Raw genomic sequence first — 17,782 nt, 5'->3', positions numbered from 1 at the left:
TCCTGATACTGTACCTTGAAAATATGACACGTGCCAGCAGAAGCAACAGGGGACTAGTAAGCAGGCCCTTGTTATATTTAACTTACCTAACATTGCAGTTCTTTTTAATGGGCTTTAGCTTGTTGGAGGGATTGTTTTGGATCCTATGCTGTTTAAGGATTTAGGTCTGGATTTTTTTTTTTTTCTCCCCTGCCTTTTCGAGGAACTTTAAGAACAAAGAAACACAGGCCATTAGAATGTCCCGGCTTCTCAAGTACAGCTCTGATTTTAAACAGGGCAGTGTCGAATGGCTCCTCATTCTATTTAATCATAGTTCGAAATACAACCAAAACAGTAGAGATGGCAGAGCACAAAAGAAATAAGCGCCAAATAAAAATAGTAGCCCAGCGAAAGTCGCACGGCCTGGTTTTTATTACAGTGTGCATCGTATGGGGAAGGGGTCTGCGGCCAGGCGCTCGTGAATGCAGCCAGGACGGACCGAATGCAGAACGGCGGGCGACTGGGCGCCACGGCCCCCGTCACGGATGCGGCTCCGCCACCGTGCTGGGGCGTCCAGAGCATCCTGGAAAACCAGGAGGTGAACTGCATCCCCATCTGCCAGGCGCCAGGAGCCAAGTATGTGAACTGAGAGGAGTAGAAGTCAGCATCTTTCCTCGATTTCGCCCAAATTCCCACGTCTGCCCAACTGAAAGGGATTTTAACGGCCGGGATGCGGGATGGAGTCGGTAATGCAGAGGAAGTCCACAGACCCCCGAGGGGAAGGAGATGTGAACAGGGGGGCGGGGTGGGGGCGAGTGACAGGGACAGAGTCCTGCCAAGTGAGGTGGCCCCTCTGCCCGCGTGGCCCAGCTGCCTCTCCCAACCTCTTGGATTATTTCACACCGCTGGGCGCCCCGCAGCATGTGACAAATAAGGAATCGGCTTCTTCTTCTGCCCAAAGAGAAAACAAAACAGAAAAGGGAGATAAAATTCTGTGATCATTTCTGTGCCTTTCTGGCGAGTTCTTCTGAATTCTGGAGAAAACGATGGGGGACCGACCGCTGTAACCCTCAGCAGGATCTCTGGCTCGGGGGCCATCAGCCAGGCTTCCCGGTCCCTGAGGCACAGCATGGAAGTGCCAGCCGGGCTGGCTGGGGCCTTGGAGGGAGGAGAGTAAGGGTTAAGGAGGCGCAAATGACAATAAAATCAGAACACTTCCCCGGGAAAGTCTGCGACCTGGCCTGAAGCAGGACAGCGGGAGGTCTTCCGGCCAGGACAGCGGGAGGTCTTCCGGCCGCCTCTTTCCTGACTCACCACCATGTAGGAAGGTGGGCTTGCTGGCTATTTCAAGAAACAGAGAACTCGGTGGACCCTTTTAACTGTGCACATAAATGATCCTCTGCCAAAGACGAGCAAACGCACCCAAATCACGGAACCCGAATGTCTGGGATCTCATTTGCGTCCTGCTCGGAAGATTGGCGGCAGCAAACCACGTCTTCACGCGGCCGGCCCTGGGGGGCTGTCACCCTCTCATGGGCACGAGTCTCCTTCCTGTGTCACCCACCCACACCGGGCGGGTCTCACCGGGTCCTCAAATGCTCCTGCAGGTCAGTAGCGAGCCACCGAGCGGATTTTCCGCAGAGCGGGACGGATTTTTCCCAGGTTGCCCGTGAAAGCCCACACGCCACTGAGAGCTCCAAAAACACCTGATCTTGGCACGGAAACGGAGCTGACATCGCAGGCCCCAGGCAGGGTGGAGGAACTGCCGGCGGCCCATCTGTCATCTTGACAGAGTAACTTCCCGGTCCCTAGTGAGACACTTTTAAAGACATCTGCACGATTGACCCTGACCACCGGCGATCACAGAGGCTTTCGAAGGGGCCCCCGGGATGCCAGGCTTTCGGGCCGGTTCCCGCCGTCCTGCCTCTGGGTGACGGTAAGGGCGACGTGACCCGTCGGGCGCTGGGCGGGGCCCCGTGCCGGGCTGTAGTCCCGCTGGTGCTGCTGACTGCAGAGGGTGTCCCGTTAGCCTCGGGAACGCCGGGCAGGGGAGCGAGGGGACAGAAGCCCTGTACCCGGCTGCAGGTTCACAGAACAGGCAGCCTCAGACAGCACGCCCCGACCGAAGGCAGCCCCGCGAGCGAGGGTGGCCTGACTCGCTCACCGGGGCCGTGAGCAGCGCGTTCTCTTCACCAAGGTTTTTCCAAGGGCCGCACGCAGGTACTGGAAAGAACTGGAGAAGCCGCAGATTTGTCTCGTAGCTTTAGAATGTAACTTTAATCCCTGAGCTTCCATGTTCAAACTCATTAAACAATCGCATGAATGCCAATGTTGCGTATAATCCACTCTGTTCAAGTGTTACGAAGAAATGAGTGACTATTTACCCACGAAACATTATCAACTTAAGCTCGCCGCTAAAGAGGTTCATAGCATGTGCCCCATTTTAAAAAAGAAAGTCAACCACGATTATTCCCTTTAATAATTGGTTTTTTAAAGGATTTCACACCGAAAATAAGACAAAAGTGTCAACAGAAGACACATGACCTTTAGAAAATGTGCCATCTTGGCTATACATTGGATTTTTCTACAGGTTAAAACTCTGCGTCACAGAATCCAAATCTATCTGACTAAAAGTCCACGCATCTGTTTTTGCACAAATAATTTTTGAGCCCCCGCTGTGGACCAGGCACCGTGCCGGGTTTTGCGGGAACAGAAAATACGAATCGGATCTACCCTCTGCCCTGGACCAGCGCGGGATCCAGCAGGGGCCAGAGCATCGGCACATCACGGGCGCCTCGCGAGCAGCGCACAGAGCTGTCCAGGCGCTCGGAGGACGAAAGGCCGGTCTCAACCAGGCGCCGCTGCCGCGAACTCCCTGACATCACCCGAACCGCGTCGGCTCGTTAGACGCTGTGTGAGCCACCAAATGAGCCTAAAATAAAGCTTTCTGCCATAATTATCTCACTGAGACAGAATCTGACCTACCCATGTCAGCATCTTGGGGTGTGACAACCCCCAAAAGGAATCCCCTAGGGCATCCTAGGGCACTCCCAACTCAGGTGCGGCCACGCGGTTCGGAATTGCGAGCACAGCGGTTCATTTTACGTCAATCGCGGGGATTTGTTCGCGCCACTGTTTTCCTGTTCTATGAAATTGTAATGATTAATACGCTTTGCTAGTCTTTCATGTGGATAATATTGTTTTGGGTAAGGCATGAAATACCAGCATGCTGAATTTTAATTTATATTTCAAACAATTACTGCACTACCAAGCATGAACAATAATATTTATTTTTAATATATAATAATATTTATATTTAATATGTAATAAATAATATTTATTTTTATAGTTTTGTATAGGAGGAATTTTTATTTTATAATCACTATTGCATATTAGATATTTTCTTATGATTATATTATTGTTCATTGAAAATGACTTTCCATCTTTCAGTCAGTGTATTTGTATAATTTTCCCGCCATCAGATTTGATATGCAGAGTAAGGTGAGCCATGAAAAAGGCAAATTGTCATTACAGAAAACGCAGAGTTTAAAGTAGAAAGGGGCGGGAGTGGGGGCATCTCTAAATGCCACGTCGCGTGGCCCTCGACTCCATCACTGCCCGCCTCTGTGTCCTGCAGATGCTGCTGGATCCCAGCAAGTCGGTCATAAAACCCTGGCTGTCCTGCCGCATTGCTCCATCTCGTTGGCTCATGCTGAAGCAGCAGCAAACGTACGTCACATCGGCTTCGCATTGCAGCTGCCGCCCATCGCAGAAAGAGCACAGGAAACAGAGTGGGTCCCCGAGGGGATGCATCACATAGAAAGGCTGGCAGCAACCCAGAGGGTCAGCCTGCCCCACCCAAAGGCTCCAGGGAGGATGCTACCTAAATGAACCACAAGGACTATTAAAAACAGAATCCCCAGGGAAGCGATTCGCTGGGTCTCTCTCTCACCCCCTCGGGGTGCTTTCTCAACCTCTGTGGTCAAGAAGCAGTCTCTGCAAGATAACTCAGTAGAGTCCACCCAGGATAGGCCAGGCTTCCCACACTGGAATTATATATAGTCCCAGCCCTGGCTGACCTGCAATACGAGTTTGTCTCGTTTTTCTTTGCCCGGCCTTAACTATCTCAGCTGTGGACTGGGTTCCTTGAGAAATCCCAGCCCACCTCACAGCCTGGCTTACAGCAAATGAAGTGCAGGCTGGTGGCAGTTTACAAACACGGCATTTGTTCATAAAATAGTTGTCGAGGCTTACAGCGTGCAAGATGCTGCTGCAGATGCCCTGAGTGAAAAAGAATCAGACGCTATTCCTGGAGAAGCTTAGAGTCTAGTCGGGGAGACAGCCATGTAAATAATTAATAAAACTCCAGGGTAGGTAGGAGTAAGATTTATAATATGAGTAACCAACATAAGGCTTCAAAGAATAAGTAATTCCAATCGGGTGACTAGGGGAAGCCTTGCTGGAGGAGAGGATGTTAAGAGAAAAAGTAGCATTTCAATAAAGATGGTCAAGTACGAGATGATTGTGAATGCCTTACCATAATGTTATGTAAATGAAAGTTGACCTGTTTATACGTTTTGTACCAATAACAGAGTTTCAGCTGTACCTAACCACTAGTTGTCATGTTGCTTTATTGGGTAATGTGCCTATATTTGTGTTTATATTTGTGTATCCGTCCCTTTCCATTTACCTCCATTCATAAGAGTTTTTCAAAATCTGGCCCCTGCATAGAGGTCTTGGAAGAGTTTTATCAACAATGAAGATTCTCTGGTCTCTGCCAGGACTACTGAGTCAGACTCTCTGGAGTAGGGCCCCAGAATCTGCATTTTTAACAAGCTGCCTGGCGGCTTTTCTCCTGGGGGGAGGGAGAACAGAAAAAAATGAAGGCAAAATGCTCGCCACTGACTTGTTAATGACCTACGACTGTGTGAGAGAAGACGCGGCCAGACGAGTGTGTGGGCTGGGAGGGAGAAAGACGGGCGCCGTCAGCGCTGGGAACGCAACTGCCTGTCCCTCGTCTCCAGAATTCAAAGTGCCACCCTAAGCCGCCCCCACGCCCGTCACCAGCACAAACACACCTACTGGTTTGATCACAGGTTCATGCTTATCAACTCTCTAATGATAGAAAGTAGCGGGCGAACTAAATCCACTACCCAAATTTTGTACAAAATACGCGTGCGCGCGCGCGCACACACACACACACACACACACACATAATCTAGCGAAATCAAGGAATACTACCTTGTTCTGATTAATCAAACATTGCAGCAAAGGCTTAATATCTATGGCTTGCATGAGGCCATCAGTTTTCAAAGAACTCTAAAGCAATAAAAGGTATCTAGCTTCAAAACTATCTGGAACATAATTGAATCTCTCCTTGTTCACATAAAAAAGCATTTTTTCCCCCAATCTCCCAGGGCCTCGGGCCATCATTAACATAAACACCCAATAAATTTGTGCCGAGTTTAATGACCATCGATCATTCTCCTACTTCAGTCACACAATTCAGTTGACACATTTCCTGCAGAGCCCCTGCCACGAGCTCCCTCCCGTTGGAGCTGAAGGGAACGCCGCTTCTGTGGTCTGCTCGGCCCCCGTCCTGAGGACAGGCCAAAGAGCCCATTCAGAGCCGGGGTTCAGAGATTGAGGGGTGTTAGCGTTTTACTATATCATCACATTTCAGTTTATTAACCCAGTGTAAATTCACTCGGAATTCAAAGACACATTGCGACGGCCTGTCAGGATGCCTGCCTCCGGTGAAAAAAACCTAGCGGTGTTCAAAGTCCAGATCAGGTCGAACTACAATAAATTGCTGTTTCTATAGGTTAATGCCAAATATCAAAATTTTCATACGCTTCACTCTAACACCAAACCCTGGGAGCTTTATATGTCTGTAACTTGACCAACCGGTGTACAAAGCATTTTAAGCAAACTTCTCTGTGCCCTCGTCCAGTGTATGATTTATGTGAAACAGAAAAAAAAAAAAAAATCGCATTTTTATTACGTTCCAAATACTCCTCTATACACACGCTGGCAGTTACAAGGAAAACGAAGCCACCGCTGGCACCCCAAGCGTACCCCCGCAGGGAGGAGGTGCCGCCAGCTCCTCCTGGAGGATGAGACTCAGAAACGGGCAGGCCCCTCTCCTCTCATCCAGCTCTTCCCCGGATTCTAACTTGAGTCACCGCTTAGGGGAAAGGAATTTCCATCCTGGTGCTCACCTGTGTGCTGATGAGACTCAGAGGTGACCTCCGGTGGGTCCCTCTGGGCACAGGGACCATTCATTGTTTCACATGTGCTTGAAAACAGGAAATCGCCACATCTCAACCTTAAAAGGCCTGGTCCCCCAACCCATCAAGGAGCATAAACACAGGTGCTTGGTGAGGAAACTGTTTGGCACAGCAGCTCTCGAGTGGGAGAATATCTGATTAATCTTTCATGTCCCCCCAGTCAGGAAATTGGTGTCTCCCTAAGACCAAGAAACGCTGCTACGTGACTATCTGGATGCTCCTGTTTTTACACTATAAATCCACAAAGCAGGAGAGATGGTCGCCATCCGAGCCTCTGGAATTCACAAATTTTCAAGAAGTAAAGGGACAGAACGATCCAGTCAAGTATGAGGAGCATGGAACACAGGCACTTCGGAGCCAAGACGGGCGACTGTCACATGTTGGCTCAAACAGTTCTGCTCAATTAGAAAATTAAGCGGAACAGGAATCCCTAGTATGTTTTAAATAATAAATAAGCTCTAAGAGTAAATATAGAAAAAGAATGAAGATGTCATTTCCTTGCTCATTCAAGAGAATCTCAACGTTACTGCGATAGTCCATAGATTTGCCTCAAAGAGGAAACTAAGAAATCACGTTTTAAAAAAAAAAAAAATTTACAGAGAAAGAGGAAAAGAAATTAACATAAAGATGCTAAAAACGCCTCTCATCAAGGCCCGAAGAAATATAAGAACCGCACTGGGCCTTCTGGGTTTCTGCCTCCTCTCCAAGGTCCAGGCCCTTCTCTCATGGAAACAGTCTCCCCGAGGTCACCCACAGCCGACAAGGCCAGCAGCACGGAATATAAAAATGAGATGCTCAGACTACACCTAGTAGCCTTGGCAGCCACGAAAATACATCTCGCCAAAATCTACTTATTTGACCAAGAACACAAGAGTTATTTAGGAAATGAGGACCTTCCCAAGTTACAATGGGGTGCCACAATTGTGATCGCCACAATTTTTATTATCGCCGTCATTCTCTTTGAAGTATCTCTGGGGTGCCATCACCCACATTGCAGGTCCTCTCCCGGACTCATATGATGGTTATTCCACCAAAGTGGGGCATTTGGGGGACAAGCTATGGTCAGGGAAGATGTCATTCATCCCTTTCCATTTTCTCTTATCGAGTGACCTCCATGAAACCCTAAATTGCCAGTCAGTTTACAAAGCTTTGAATTTCTCATTTGGCAGATCTGGGTTAGTACCACCCATTACCTAACATTAAAAAAAACAACAACAAAAAAACTACCTTATTATTCTACACGATGTGCACATACAGTAAGGCCTTTGTCCTTAAAAGAAAAACACAATTTTCAACAGAGTCAGCTACCACAAGCCAAGGGAGCTAACATCCAAATCCTAATATAAACACGAAGGCTTGTGTCAAGTTTTCAGAGTTAGCCTCGCTGAGAGGAGAAGGAGGTGGCTGGGGAACACAGCTTCAGGGGGTAGGAGGCATTTTAACCCATGATTTCGGAAAGCAGTCATGAGATAATCCCAGATTCTCCTGCTCTATCACCCACTTTGCTGCTTTGGACAGTAGGCTATTTCTAGAAGAGGGAATGTTCCCTTTGTCACCAATAAAAACAGCTCTTAGTGTCTATACAATTCTAAATTTTCAGATGTAAGTGACATTCCTTTCCAAGGAAAAAACAAGTGTTTTTGTAATGATTACTTGGGACGTCTTTTCTGGAGGAGCTTGACCTTCTGTGAACAAACTCTGGGAGAATCGTGTTTGGGAACTCGGAGTTCCATTCTGGGGGGAGCTATCCCAAGTGTTAACAACCCAAACCATAAACAGGAAACTCCAGCCCGACTCCCACTCAAGTCTCAAGGTCACGGACCTCTCGCTGAATCTATGGGGCTTGCAGAGATGACAGGACAAGGTTCTTACACTCGAGGACCTCCTCTCTTAAGACATAAATTTGCCCAAACAACTACACTACAACACAGGACAAGCTATGGACGCAGAAGAAGACGCAGACTCTTGGAGGAGTTGACAGGGCCTCTGTGTGAGTTCGTCGGGTCCACACGTCCAAATCCAGTGACATCGGTTCATCTGGAACTACGCCGTGTAGGGTGAGGCCTAGCTATTCACGAGTGACTAGGGTTGGGCACAGAGCAGGACTCTGCACACTCTAAAATGGAGAGGACTCGGCACTGTCAGGCTCAGCGGGGCCACTCGGTAATCAGTCTTACATCTCTGCCACCCGCCTGGCACTTCCTGATACAATGGCAAATGCCGCAAATGAACAAGTGGGCCTCATAGTAAAAGCGACATTGCGATGAGCTGTCTACAGGTGCCACCAATCAAGCAGATCGACCTTTTTTTTTTTTTTTTTTTTTTAGATATAAATTGAGAAGCAACCCATCTTGCTAAGCTCCAAATACTGCCAGGGTTTTCCATCATTTAGCAGAAAGGCTAGCTGTGAGATCGACTGAAGTTCCACCATCTACACCGACAGAAATTCAGGGTAAACACGTTTCACGGATGTTGACGATAGACGTTAAGAAGGACAGTCAGTGTGATCACTTCTTAGACGCGACACATAGGCAACAATCGCACGGCATTTAGATAGTGGCCGTAGCTGTCATTCCCGAAATGCTTACCATGTACCACACCTGGTCCTAAGAATTTTCCGTGTTTCAACTCACAATTCCAACAAAATCCCTATGATAACAAGAAAGATGTCAAGATACAGAAATATTAGGCAACTCACCCAAAACCATACAACTACTAAGGAGTCAACATAGAAACCACGACCCTATCGTTCCCATGTTCATTAATTTATGTGCTAAAACCAACATATGGCCTATATTTCGCTTTCTTCTATTCAAGCTCATGCCCTTGACAGTAATTCACTTACAATGACTGCAAAGGACTTTTCGCAAACGTCGGCAGATTTAACACATACACATCCCCTCGGTTAATGGCCACTATCACATGTGAGGTCGACAGCATTATTCCTGCCTGGAAAAGAAGCCGGAAGCACACGTACACCACTGTGACCTGCCCACTGTGACCACAGTGACTAAAGATCAGAGAGAGCAAGGCGCCTGCTCAGTGACACACAGCTACCAGACAACCGAGGAGAGACCCGAACCCATAATTTCAGACACCGAGGCCACCACTCCATAGTTGCATTTCCATGACAAAATGGACATTAAAATTTAGTGGAAAAGGAAAATATTATTCCCGAAGATCTAAGGGATTAAATTTTATCCCAACATTTTTAAAGCACCAATAATGGTTTAATCGAGCAAACCTGAAATTTATAACAGTAAGATTTTATATTAGACAGACTCTTTTATATCATTGTTCTTAATAATAATAATAATAATAATAATAATAATAATAAACACCTCAGTGTGGTCTTGTCCATTCTGCGCTTAACTTTAGAAACATTCTAAAGCCATTTGCAAAAGTATATTACTTTTATCCATGAAATTAGTTTTGTCTCAGTACCTTTTAAAATTTTATGTGGTATTTGAATAGATCTTTTCCTAAGATCTATTCAAATCCAAGTTTGGAAAATTTGTGATTGTTGCACTAAATTTTCGAAATCCCTACAGCAGTCTTAGTTTTGGATTTCTGTCAAATGGGGTTCCACCCGAATTCTACCATCAATTCAGTTCACGTGCAAATGTGCAGCGGGTAGGAGGGAGGTGGGCACCATTACTGATCGTTCCAGTCTGAGAAGATGAGGAGAAATTCTTTCTTTGATATTCTTCTAGAATTTTCAGTCTAAGTTTGCAATATTTAACATCACTTATCTTTTTCTCTTTCAAACATCTCCTGCTTTGGCCTGTGCTTTCCTGATTCTTCTGTAACTACTTCCGGAGCCACCCAATTTTGATTATTGTATAAAATTTGTATTAACACCAGGAATACATACTCTCATGGTAGTGCCTACCAGAAAAAGTAATGTGCCAAATGAGTCACACGACAGCGTAGAACAGGCTGTCATTGTGAGCAACAAGAGGGACCTGGCACCCAGTGTAGAATTTTGAGCATGAGCTCTGGGAAGTAAAACGTTCCATTTAATTAGCAGCATCCTGCTCTAAAGACACCAAGGGATTAGCAAAGCGACTGCTACCGTGATGCCTGAGCACGTCACTCCACTACAAGGACTTCTGCATTTTAACTGCTGCACCCTGCTGGGCATGGTTTAGAATCTTTTAATCGAAATATTGTAGAACTGAAAGGTACTTACAGGAATTCAAATGGATGAGCCACGTTGGTTCATCTCAATGTCTTCTTTTCATTCCTACCGCCCATCCTGGTCCACTGACCACAACACATCCCTGGAGTCAGCTGTCCAGACTCCAGCCTCTCCCCACAAAAGCTCCCAGAGACATTTGTGTAAAACACATCTCACTGTGCCTTGTGGCTGCACAAAAACATTAAACGGCTCCTCCTGATGAGTAGAACTGGTGTCCTTATCATTGCATTCAAGGCTCTCCCTTTGCTGGCTCCCCCCTCCCCACCTTTCTGACCCCAATCCCATCAGGGCTTTGGGTGCATGGGACTCCGCCATCTCCTCACATCCTGAGCACATTCTCCCCTGTGCCCTTCCTCCAACAGATCCTCACCAGCAGCATCCTTCCTCTGCCCCTCAAGGTTCTAGATAACCAGACAGAATTCATCTGTGGTCCCCTTAGAACTTGGGGCTGAGTCTAGGAGAATGGCTTGCTTTCCGCCACTCCTGTAAAACTTACTCCTGCATGTGTCTGTCTCCCCCGTGAACCGCAAGCAAGAATCTATCCTATTGGTCTCTGTCTCCCCAAGGCGCCCAACCGGCACAATGCTTCAAACATAGAAAAGGCTAAAAACAATAAAATAAAATGTAAGGGGAGAATGAAGTGTGGCGAGAAGGAAGAAAGAATAATATTATTGAATTTATAACCTGCTATCCCTAGTGCCTTGAGTGGTGTTTTATAGAATCAGAACTGGGAATCAAGAGGTCTTAAAATATACACCCAGCTCATTTGCTGATCTTAACCAAGTTCAACAAGCACACTTGACCCCCTGGTGCCTTGAAAGGTGGTGCTATTTGTATTCTTTTATAGCACAAAGGCGTCAATATACCATCGGTTGGACAGAAGACCCATAGAAGTGGGTGTGAGAAACTGATATCCTTTATTTATTCGACAAACGTGTATTAATTGGCTTTACCTGCCATTGCTTTGCTTTGTGTGACTTTTCCCCACTGTCATGTCCTCTTCTCCCGTATTTGTATCTAGTCCAGAGACAGGCTCACCTTCCTATGCGTTATTTCCTACACTCCAAACACAGCTGACTGTCGATAGGCACTAAAAAGACCAGTGTCATGAAATGAAAGAAAAGTGCATTTAAAATGGGCTGGGGCTGGGGCAGGGAGCACGGGAGTTCCTAGGCTGCAGAAGCCACTCGGGTCTGGACCGGAGCTGAGAGCCTTCCGCCAGGCGGGCCAGGAAAATCCCCATGAAGCCAGACCACTAGGTAGTTTTTCCAGGATTACAACGCTCCCGAGTCCCAACCCGATCCCTCTGCCAATAAAAGTACAAGTGAAGGTGACCCCACAGGCACAGAGATGTAAATAGTCGGCAGAAAAGTGAGGCCCCTCTTCCATGGAAAGTTTTCTTTAGTGTTTAATGGAGAACAAGGGGAAAACTTCTACCAGGGCCCACAGACCACTGGACCAATAAGGAAGCAGTGCAGATCGGCCCGGTCCAAGTCTGGAGGGGCAGAAACCCCCAGCAAGCGTTACTGACAGAGCAATGTTCGCAAATGTTCGCTCGTGATGATGGGTGGGCTTGGCACCGTTACCCCGTGTCCCTTCTCCACCAGCTTTCCTTCTTCCCCTTTTCTGATGAGCCTTTGCAAACTATTCTAAGGGAGGGAGTACGAACTGAAATAAGAATGTCATCATCGACAACAATGATGAGTCATCGCAAAGAGCTCGCTACCTGCCAAGCCCTGGGTCAAGCCTTAGGTGCTGGATCTCATTTAACTCTCGCGGCCAGTGTGTGAGCTCAGGGCTGATATCCACCCCACTCTCTAGAAGAAGAAACTGAGGCTTAGAAAGTTGAGGTAACTTTCCCGAGCTGACCCCCAGTAAGTGACAGGACCCGCGTTTGACCCCAGGCCTCTGCGACGCCACGGCCAGAACCCTTTGCTGAAATGATATGATGCCCGTCAAAAGCTGCCTGAACTGTGAACTCCTTTGAAAGGGCCCTCCAAATGGCAGACTTGGTTTGTGCTACGAGACCAAAATCACTCTAACGGCCCTCCAAAGACAGACTATGCTGGCTTCGTGGAAGTGGAAATGAGTCTCTGAAGCCCTCGAGGTAACCATAGATGTTTTAAAGCAGTGAACGACAGAAGCACTCTGGTTTAGTGAAGACGCTGGCTTTGCATCCCCGTCTGCCTCTCAGAAACCTGTAGCTCAGGATGCCGGCTCTGCCTCTCTGAGCCTCAATAAATAATTCACCCCTGGGCCGGTATTGGTGAATTGGCCAGTCCAATGCCATAAATTAGTTACCTTCCCCCTAGAACTGTTCCACTGTATGCACTGTTCTATGGGAAGGCAATTGGTCACAATACCTTCTCTAAAGAGAGAATGAATGAATGAATGAATGAATGAATGAATCAACCAATCAGGACTTAGTCCTGATCACTTCCTTAGGGGAGATCCAAAGTCAAAAAATGATACAAAGCAGTTTTCGAAAAGTTATTGCGATCTATATACATGTGTATATACTAAGTGCAGTATCTCTCTGAACACATCTGGATTACTTTATCTCTCTCTCTCTCACACACACACACACACACGCGCACACATGAACTGTATCCTGATGCAACGTTATCCTCTCCATTCTCAAACATGTGCCTAACACTTGTTCAGATAATAGATATCTCTTCTCTAGCCAGTTAATTTGAACAGTAAAAAACATGAGGATTTTATAGAGATAAGGCACCCCAGAGAATCGAAGATGCTGGTAGCTACTTGTTTGGTGACGGAGGATTTTTGTGATTAAAAAGTATGAGACAGCAGACAAAGTCTCCTCTGTTTTCAGCGCTCGCTTGGCCTGGGGAGAGGTGGAGTCCCGCTTCTTGTAACACCAAATTGCACGTTGCTTTTTATGAGCAGAGGGTCCGTTTCTACATTGCACCTCCGGATTTAAAAGAGGAAATTTAAACCTCGGAATAATGTTTTCTGCTGAACAAGATGTCTGCCAAACTCAGCTCTGACTGACTTCTGGTTTTCTGAATCTTGGCCTCCGAAGTTTTCTCAGGTTTCCAGCCCTGGGCCGAACTCACTGGCTCGTGCCATCCCTTTCTCTGCTCCGGGTAGGCAGGAAGGGGGCGACAAGCCAGAGGCCCACTGCTTGGGTTCGCTTGGTGGCTTCGGGGACACCCGAGGGAGCCAGAGAGTTGCTCCGGACTCATTATCGCGGCGTGGCTGGCTCCGATCTCAGGGATGGCACTGGTGTGATGGGAAATACAATTCTAGCAAGAAGCGGGGAAAATCACACAAAACAGCAAAACGTCTGGGCCCCTCTTCCTCAGCCCCTTAAAAGATCACTTTGCACGGCGGCGAAAAGCCACGCTTCGCTTTCTGACCAAACAGGAGACCTCTTGCGTTTTTAACCTCAGAGGCCCACCCCAGGTTTCAGGCCAGCGATCCAACTTCTCACCTTCCCCCCGAGCAGAGGAACCGAAGCTTTCTGTCCCACTCGCTTTAAAACGGTATCTATCACCAGCTAACAGACAGGTTATTCTTGGACCACAACTGGGTCTGGCAGGAGGTTCGGGTCTGTGCGGGCGAGGACGAACGAGAATAAAATGACCCAGCCCCGCCTGCCGCGGCCACTGCTCCTCGTCGTCATCCTCGAGATTCCCACAGAAATGAGCTCATGCCGCTCTGAAACGTTTCAGAGCTTAGAAGTTTAAATCGGGCCAGGCTGATTTCGTGGGGGTTTTCGAGTTTTCAACTGTAATTACATGCAGGACTTTCTTCCACCTATTTTTTCCCAACTGTAACATTTTACATCTTTTTTAAGCATACGTTGAGGTTCGCGTTTTTTTTTTTTTTAATACATGTTATGAAATAAGATATGAGCTTATGCTCAGCCTTAGGGTATCTTTCTGCCAAAAGGCTGGACCAACACAAACTAAATATGACTATTTTCTTTATCCAAAGTACAGTTTTGACTATTACATACCCTCTTAATGTACATACACAAGACTAGCTCACAAGCAAAGCTCCCTGCAGGTCAACTGAAATAACGAGATTTTCCTTTCATATAATGTGATTAACAAATGTTAGCTAACCGAACTCCTAAGAGACTCCAAAGAAAAAACAAAATAACTCAAAGCAACGCCAAGTGGTAAAATAACTCGACGATATTTCTGTTTTCGGCCTGCTTTTTCACACGTTAACTGAGCACATAGCCTGGTTCAGCTGATTACAGGCCTGTGTTCTAGAGGCTGATGAAACCGAGAGAGTTTCAGCTCTGATATTTAATAAAATATGACCTTCACAAGCTACGTAATTCCTCTAGCCTCAGTTTCCTCATCTGTAAAGTAGGGGTAAAAGCTCTCAAGGGATATTTCTGAGGATTAAATAAAATAATGCAGTTATTTAGATAAATGCCAGCAAATGAAGCGGTTCATATATATTAGTTATTGCTAATATTATCTATCTGTTAAATAGGTCTCTCCTCCATCCTAGGTATAAAAATGCTAAGCACCCTCATGACAAGTGTGGGGTTTTGGAATCCACAGACTGCAGTGAGTCCAGTGGAAACTTACAAGAGCATATACATTTCGAAAACTGGTCATCCATCGATTCTTATTTAATTTTATCGAGTCATTACAAATGTTTAGGAAGCACTGATGCCTATGACGGCTTGGGTCCCATCATCCTAAACCCCTGCACAGGTCACGATAATGTGTCATGAGCCTCTCTGCTGGCGAAAGAACTCTGAGGCATCTTCCTAATAAGGAAGTGCCCGAGCCCCGACTCGACACAGTAAGAAGGATTTCTGACAGTTCTCACTCAAAGCAGATATCTCCGAACATTACTTAAAGACATAAATGAACCCACTTCCCTTCTGAACTTAATCAATACTTTTCTGGATTCAATATGCTTTTCACCTGAAGTTCAAATTTTCTGATGCATCTTTCCTCATCACTGTCACTCTTCACCTTCAAACGGCAGGATTCCATCTTATCGGTCAAGCTACGTTTTCAGAGGAAGTCACTATTTCCCACCGGGGCGGGGTTCTGCAAGGGGAAATGCTGTGTGGAGAATTTTTGGAGACCGTTTGCAAAACTCAAACTGTATATTTAAACTTTATAAATAGTAATATTGCCGAGGAAGAAAAAACAATATTTTTCACATGAGCCTGGAGCTCTGAGCATATTTAAATATTACTCAGTCAGGGTAATTTCCTCTGAAATCTTAAGAGATTACGATTAAATAATTCGCTCACATTATAAAGATAAGCTAAATTAAGAAGGAAAATTATCCCCCTGCCCCCTCACACACACTGCATTTGTAAATATATAACTGGGTCAAAATTTAAACACGAAGCTTCTTTTCAACAAGTCCTTTAGTGAGAGGTCGTTAGCTACATGGCAACTCATAAACCAAAATCTAAAAAGCCCTTCTATCTTAGTTCTCTTTTATTAAGGCGGCGACATTTATCTTCCCAGCAAATGTAATGCATTTTCACTTCTGATTCTGTTGATTTCCTCAGTCTTCAGAACCTGATAACCATTTGATACAGCCGTTCAGCTTCACCCATTTATCATTTTGGAACACTGACCTCATCTCTTGTCATGAAAAAGTGTGGGTAGTTTAAATCCAGATGGCTTGGCTTTCACCTCCACAGAGAAGAACCCCTTCTCCCCAGTTCCATAGAGCATGTTGATCTGATAACAGCCATCTATCACTTTGGGGCTGTGCATTTGACTGCCTTAACGAATTTCCAGCAGGGTTTCGTGGTGTGTAGTTTTTAATCACAGTTTGCCAAAAGTGACTGGCATGTAAAACTCTCTTTAAAACATTTCTTTTTGTCAGTCTATATTTCATCTCAGAAATTCTTATTCATATATCTTAATCTCCCCCATGTGGTTACTTATTAGACCTTATCATTAACTATTAAGCTAAAATAAATTGAAGCAAAATTTTTTTTTTTTTTTTTTAATCTACTGGATCCTGCCAGTGTTAACTAAGCAACTGACAGCCAAGTATCATTCTTTATTAAGGAGTGAATGTCCTGACTGACTCATGCTTCCAAATCAGAAACATAAAGACTGTTTTTGAGAGTTTAGGCTATAACAGGCAAAGAAATCCAAGATTACATCTCGAAATCCAAGATTACATCTTGTCCTCATGTTTGTCCTTTGTGACTGTCGCCTCTCTTTTCCATTGTCACAGACCTTGTCCCTGGTAAGATACCTAAATGTTATCTCACCATTTTCACACTGAGCTCCGATGACAGACTGAAAGCAGAAAGTTTGATGGCGCCTGTGATTTGGTGGCAAATAGCCATTCCCAGGGGAACACACAGTGCAAAAGGCAGTGATCACTGAGCCCACGCCATACAAAGCCCATCTTAAAGTTACTTTCGTAAAGATGTTGTCAAAGATAAGAACACCCAGCCTGATGAAATAGAAACAGCCAAAGTCTGTAAAACTCAGAAATTCAACTGAAATTCAATTCACCAGCGATGTGCAATTTTGTAATGGCTGGAAACGATTTTTAAGATCTGGTGACATTATTATATTTAATGGATTAATCTTGTCAGTGGCAACAATGGATTTCCTGTTACCCACTCTCCATACTTACCAAGCAGACGCACATGATACAGGGATTGTCCGTGATAAATGGAATCTGCAGGACTTCACCTTCGTTCTCACATTTTGCAACAGAACCTGAAATGAAGAAAAAAACAATAATCGAATCTTAGCTTAGTGACATTATTACAAAAATTAAAAATTTTACTTTCTTTGAAACAATCCAAATTTCTGAAATTCCTAATGAGTTTTAAATGATCAAATTCGCCCTCCCCCCCAAAAAAGTTCCACTCCCTCCAAAATAAATTTTATTTTAAACAGTTTTATTTGAACATTTTTTTTTTAAAAAGACTACTATATATAGATAGATTTCTGTTCTCAGCTGATTTCAGCACAACTGCGAGTATTTCACTGGATCTTTAATAATACTCATTCTTTGGGAAGGCGTTTCAACTCAACACAACCTCCATATGCAAAAAAAAAAAATTCATTAGGGCAAATTTTAAACTGGAACAAAATGCAGGACTGTGTCCACGAACGGGCCTTTATGTGTATCTTATTGTCTTGAGTTGAAATTACTTTTTGAAACACCATCGTCTTTCCTCTCAGAAATCGACTCAATAGTTTCTTTTCTGCACCAGGTGTCAGTAAAGTATGTCCTGCAGAATGGCGGCTGAGGTCTTCACCTGCCTGAAAACATGTAATTACTATATCCTGCCATTATTACCCTTTTACAATATGATCGT

The 17,782-nt window shown here is 45.5% G+C and overlaps 1 protein-coding gene across 4 annotated transcripts in view; it reads right to left on the bottom strand.

The window, feature by feature from the left end:
- The window catches only part of BMPER (BMP binding endothelial regulator), a 202,734-nt gene that overhangs the window by 184,255 nt on the left and 697 nt on the right, over window positions 1-17,782 (bottom strand). For 3 of the 4 annotated variants that reach the window (XM_016160041.2, XM_016160059.2, XM_016160051.2), the window contains exon 2: window positions 17,089-17,174. In XM_016160041.2, the coding sequence (XP_016015527.1) occupies window positions 17,089-17,174 (86 nt within the window). Of the gene's footprint in view, window positions 1-15,389; window positions 15,534-17,088; window positions 17,176-17,782 lie in introns of those variants that run through there. The other variant, XM_036230467.1, reaches the window with a different exon arrangement.

Source organism: Rousettus aegyptiacus, unplaced genomic scaffold, assembly GCF_014176215.1.
Source record: "Rousettus aegyptiacus isolate mRouAeg1 unplaced genomic scaffold, mRouAeg1.p scaffold_m13_p_13, whole genome shotgun sequence".
In the NCBI taxonomy this organism is placed as follows: domain Eukaryota; kingdom Metazoa; phylum Chordata; class Mammalia; order Chiroptera; family Pteropodidae; genus Rousettus; species Rousettus aegyptiacus.
This window is presented reverse-complemented; position numbering and strand designations above follow the sequence as displayed.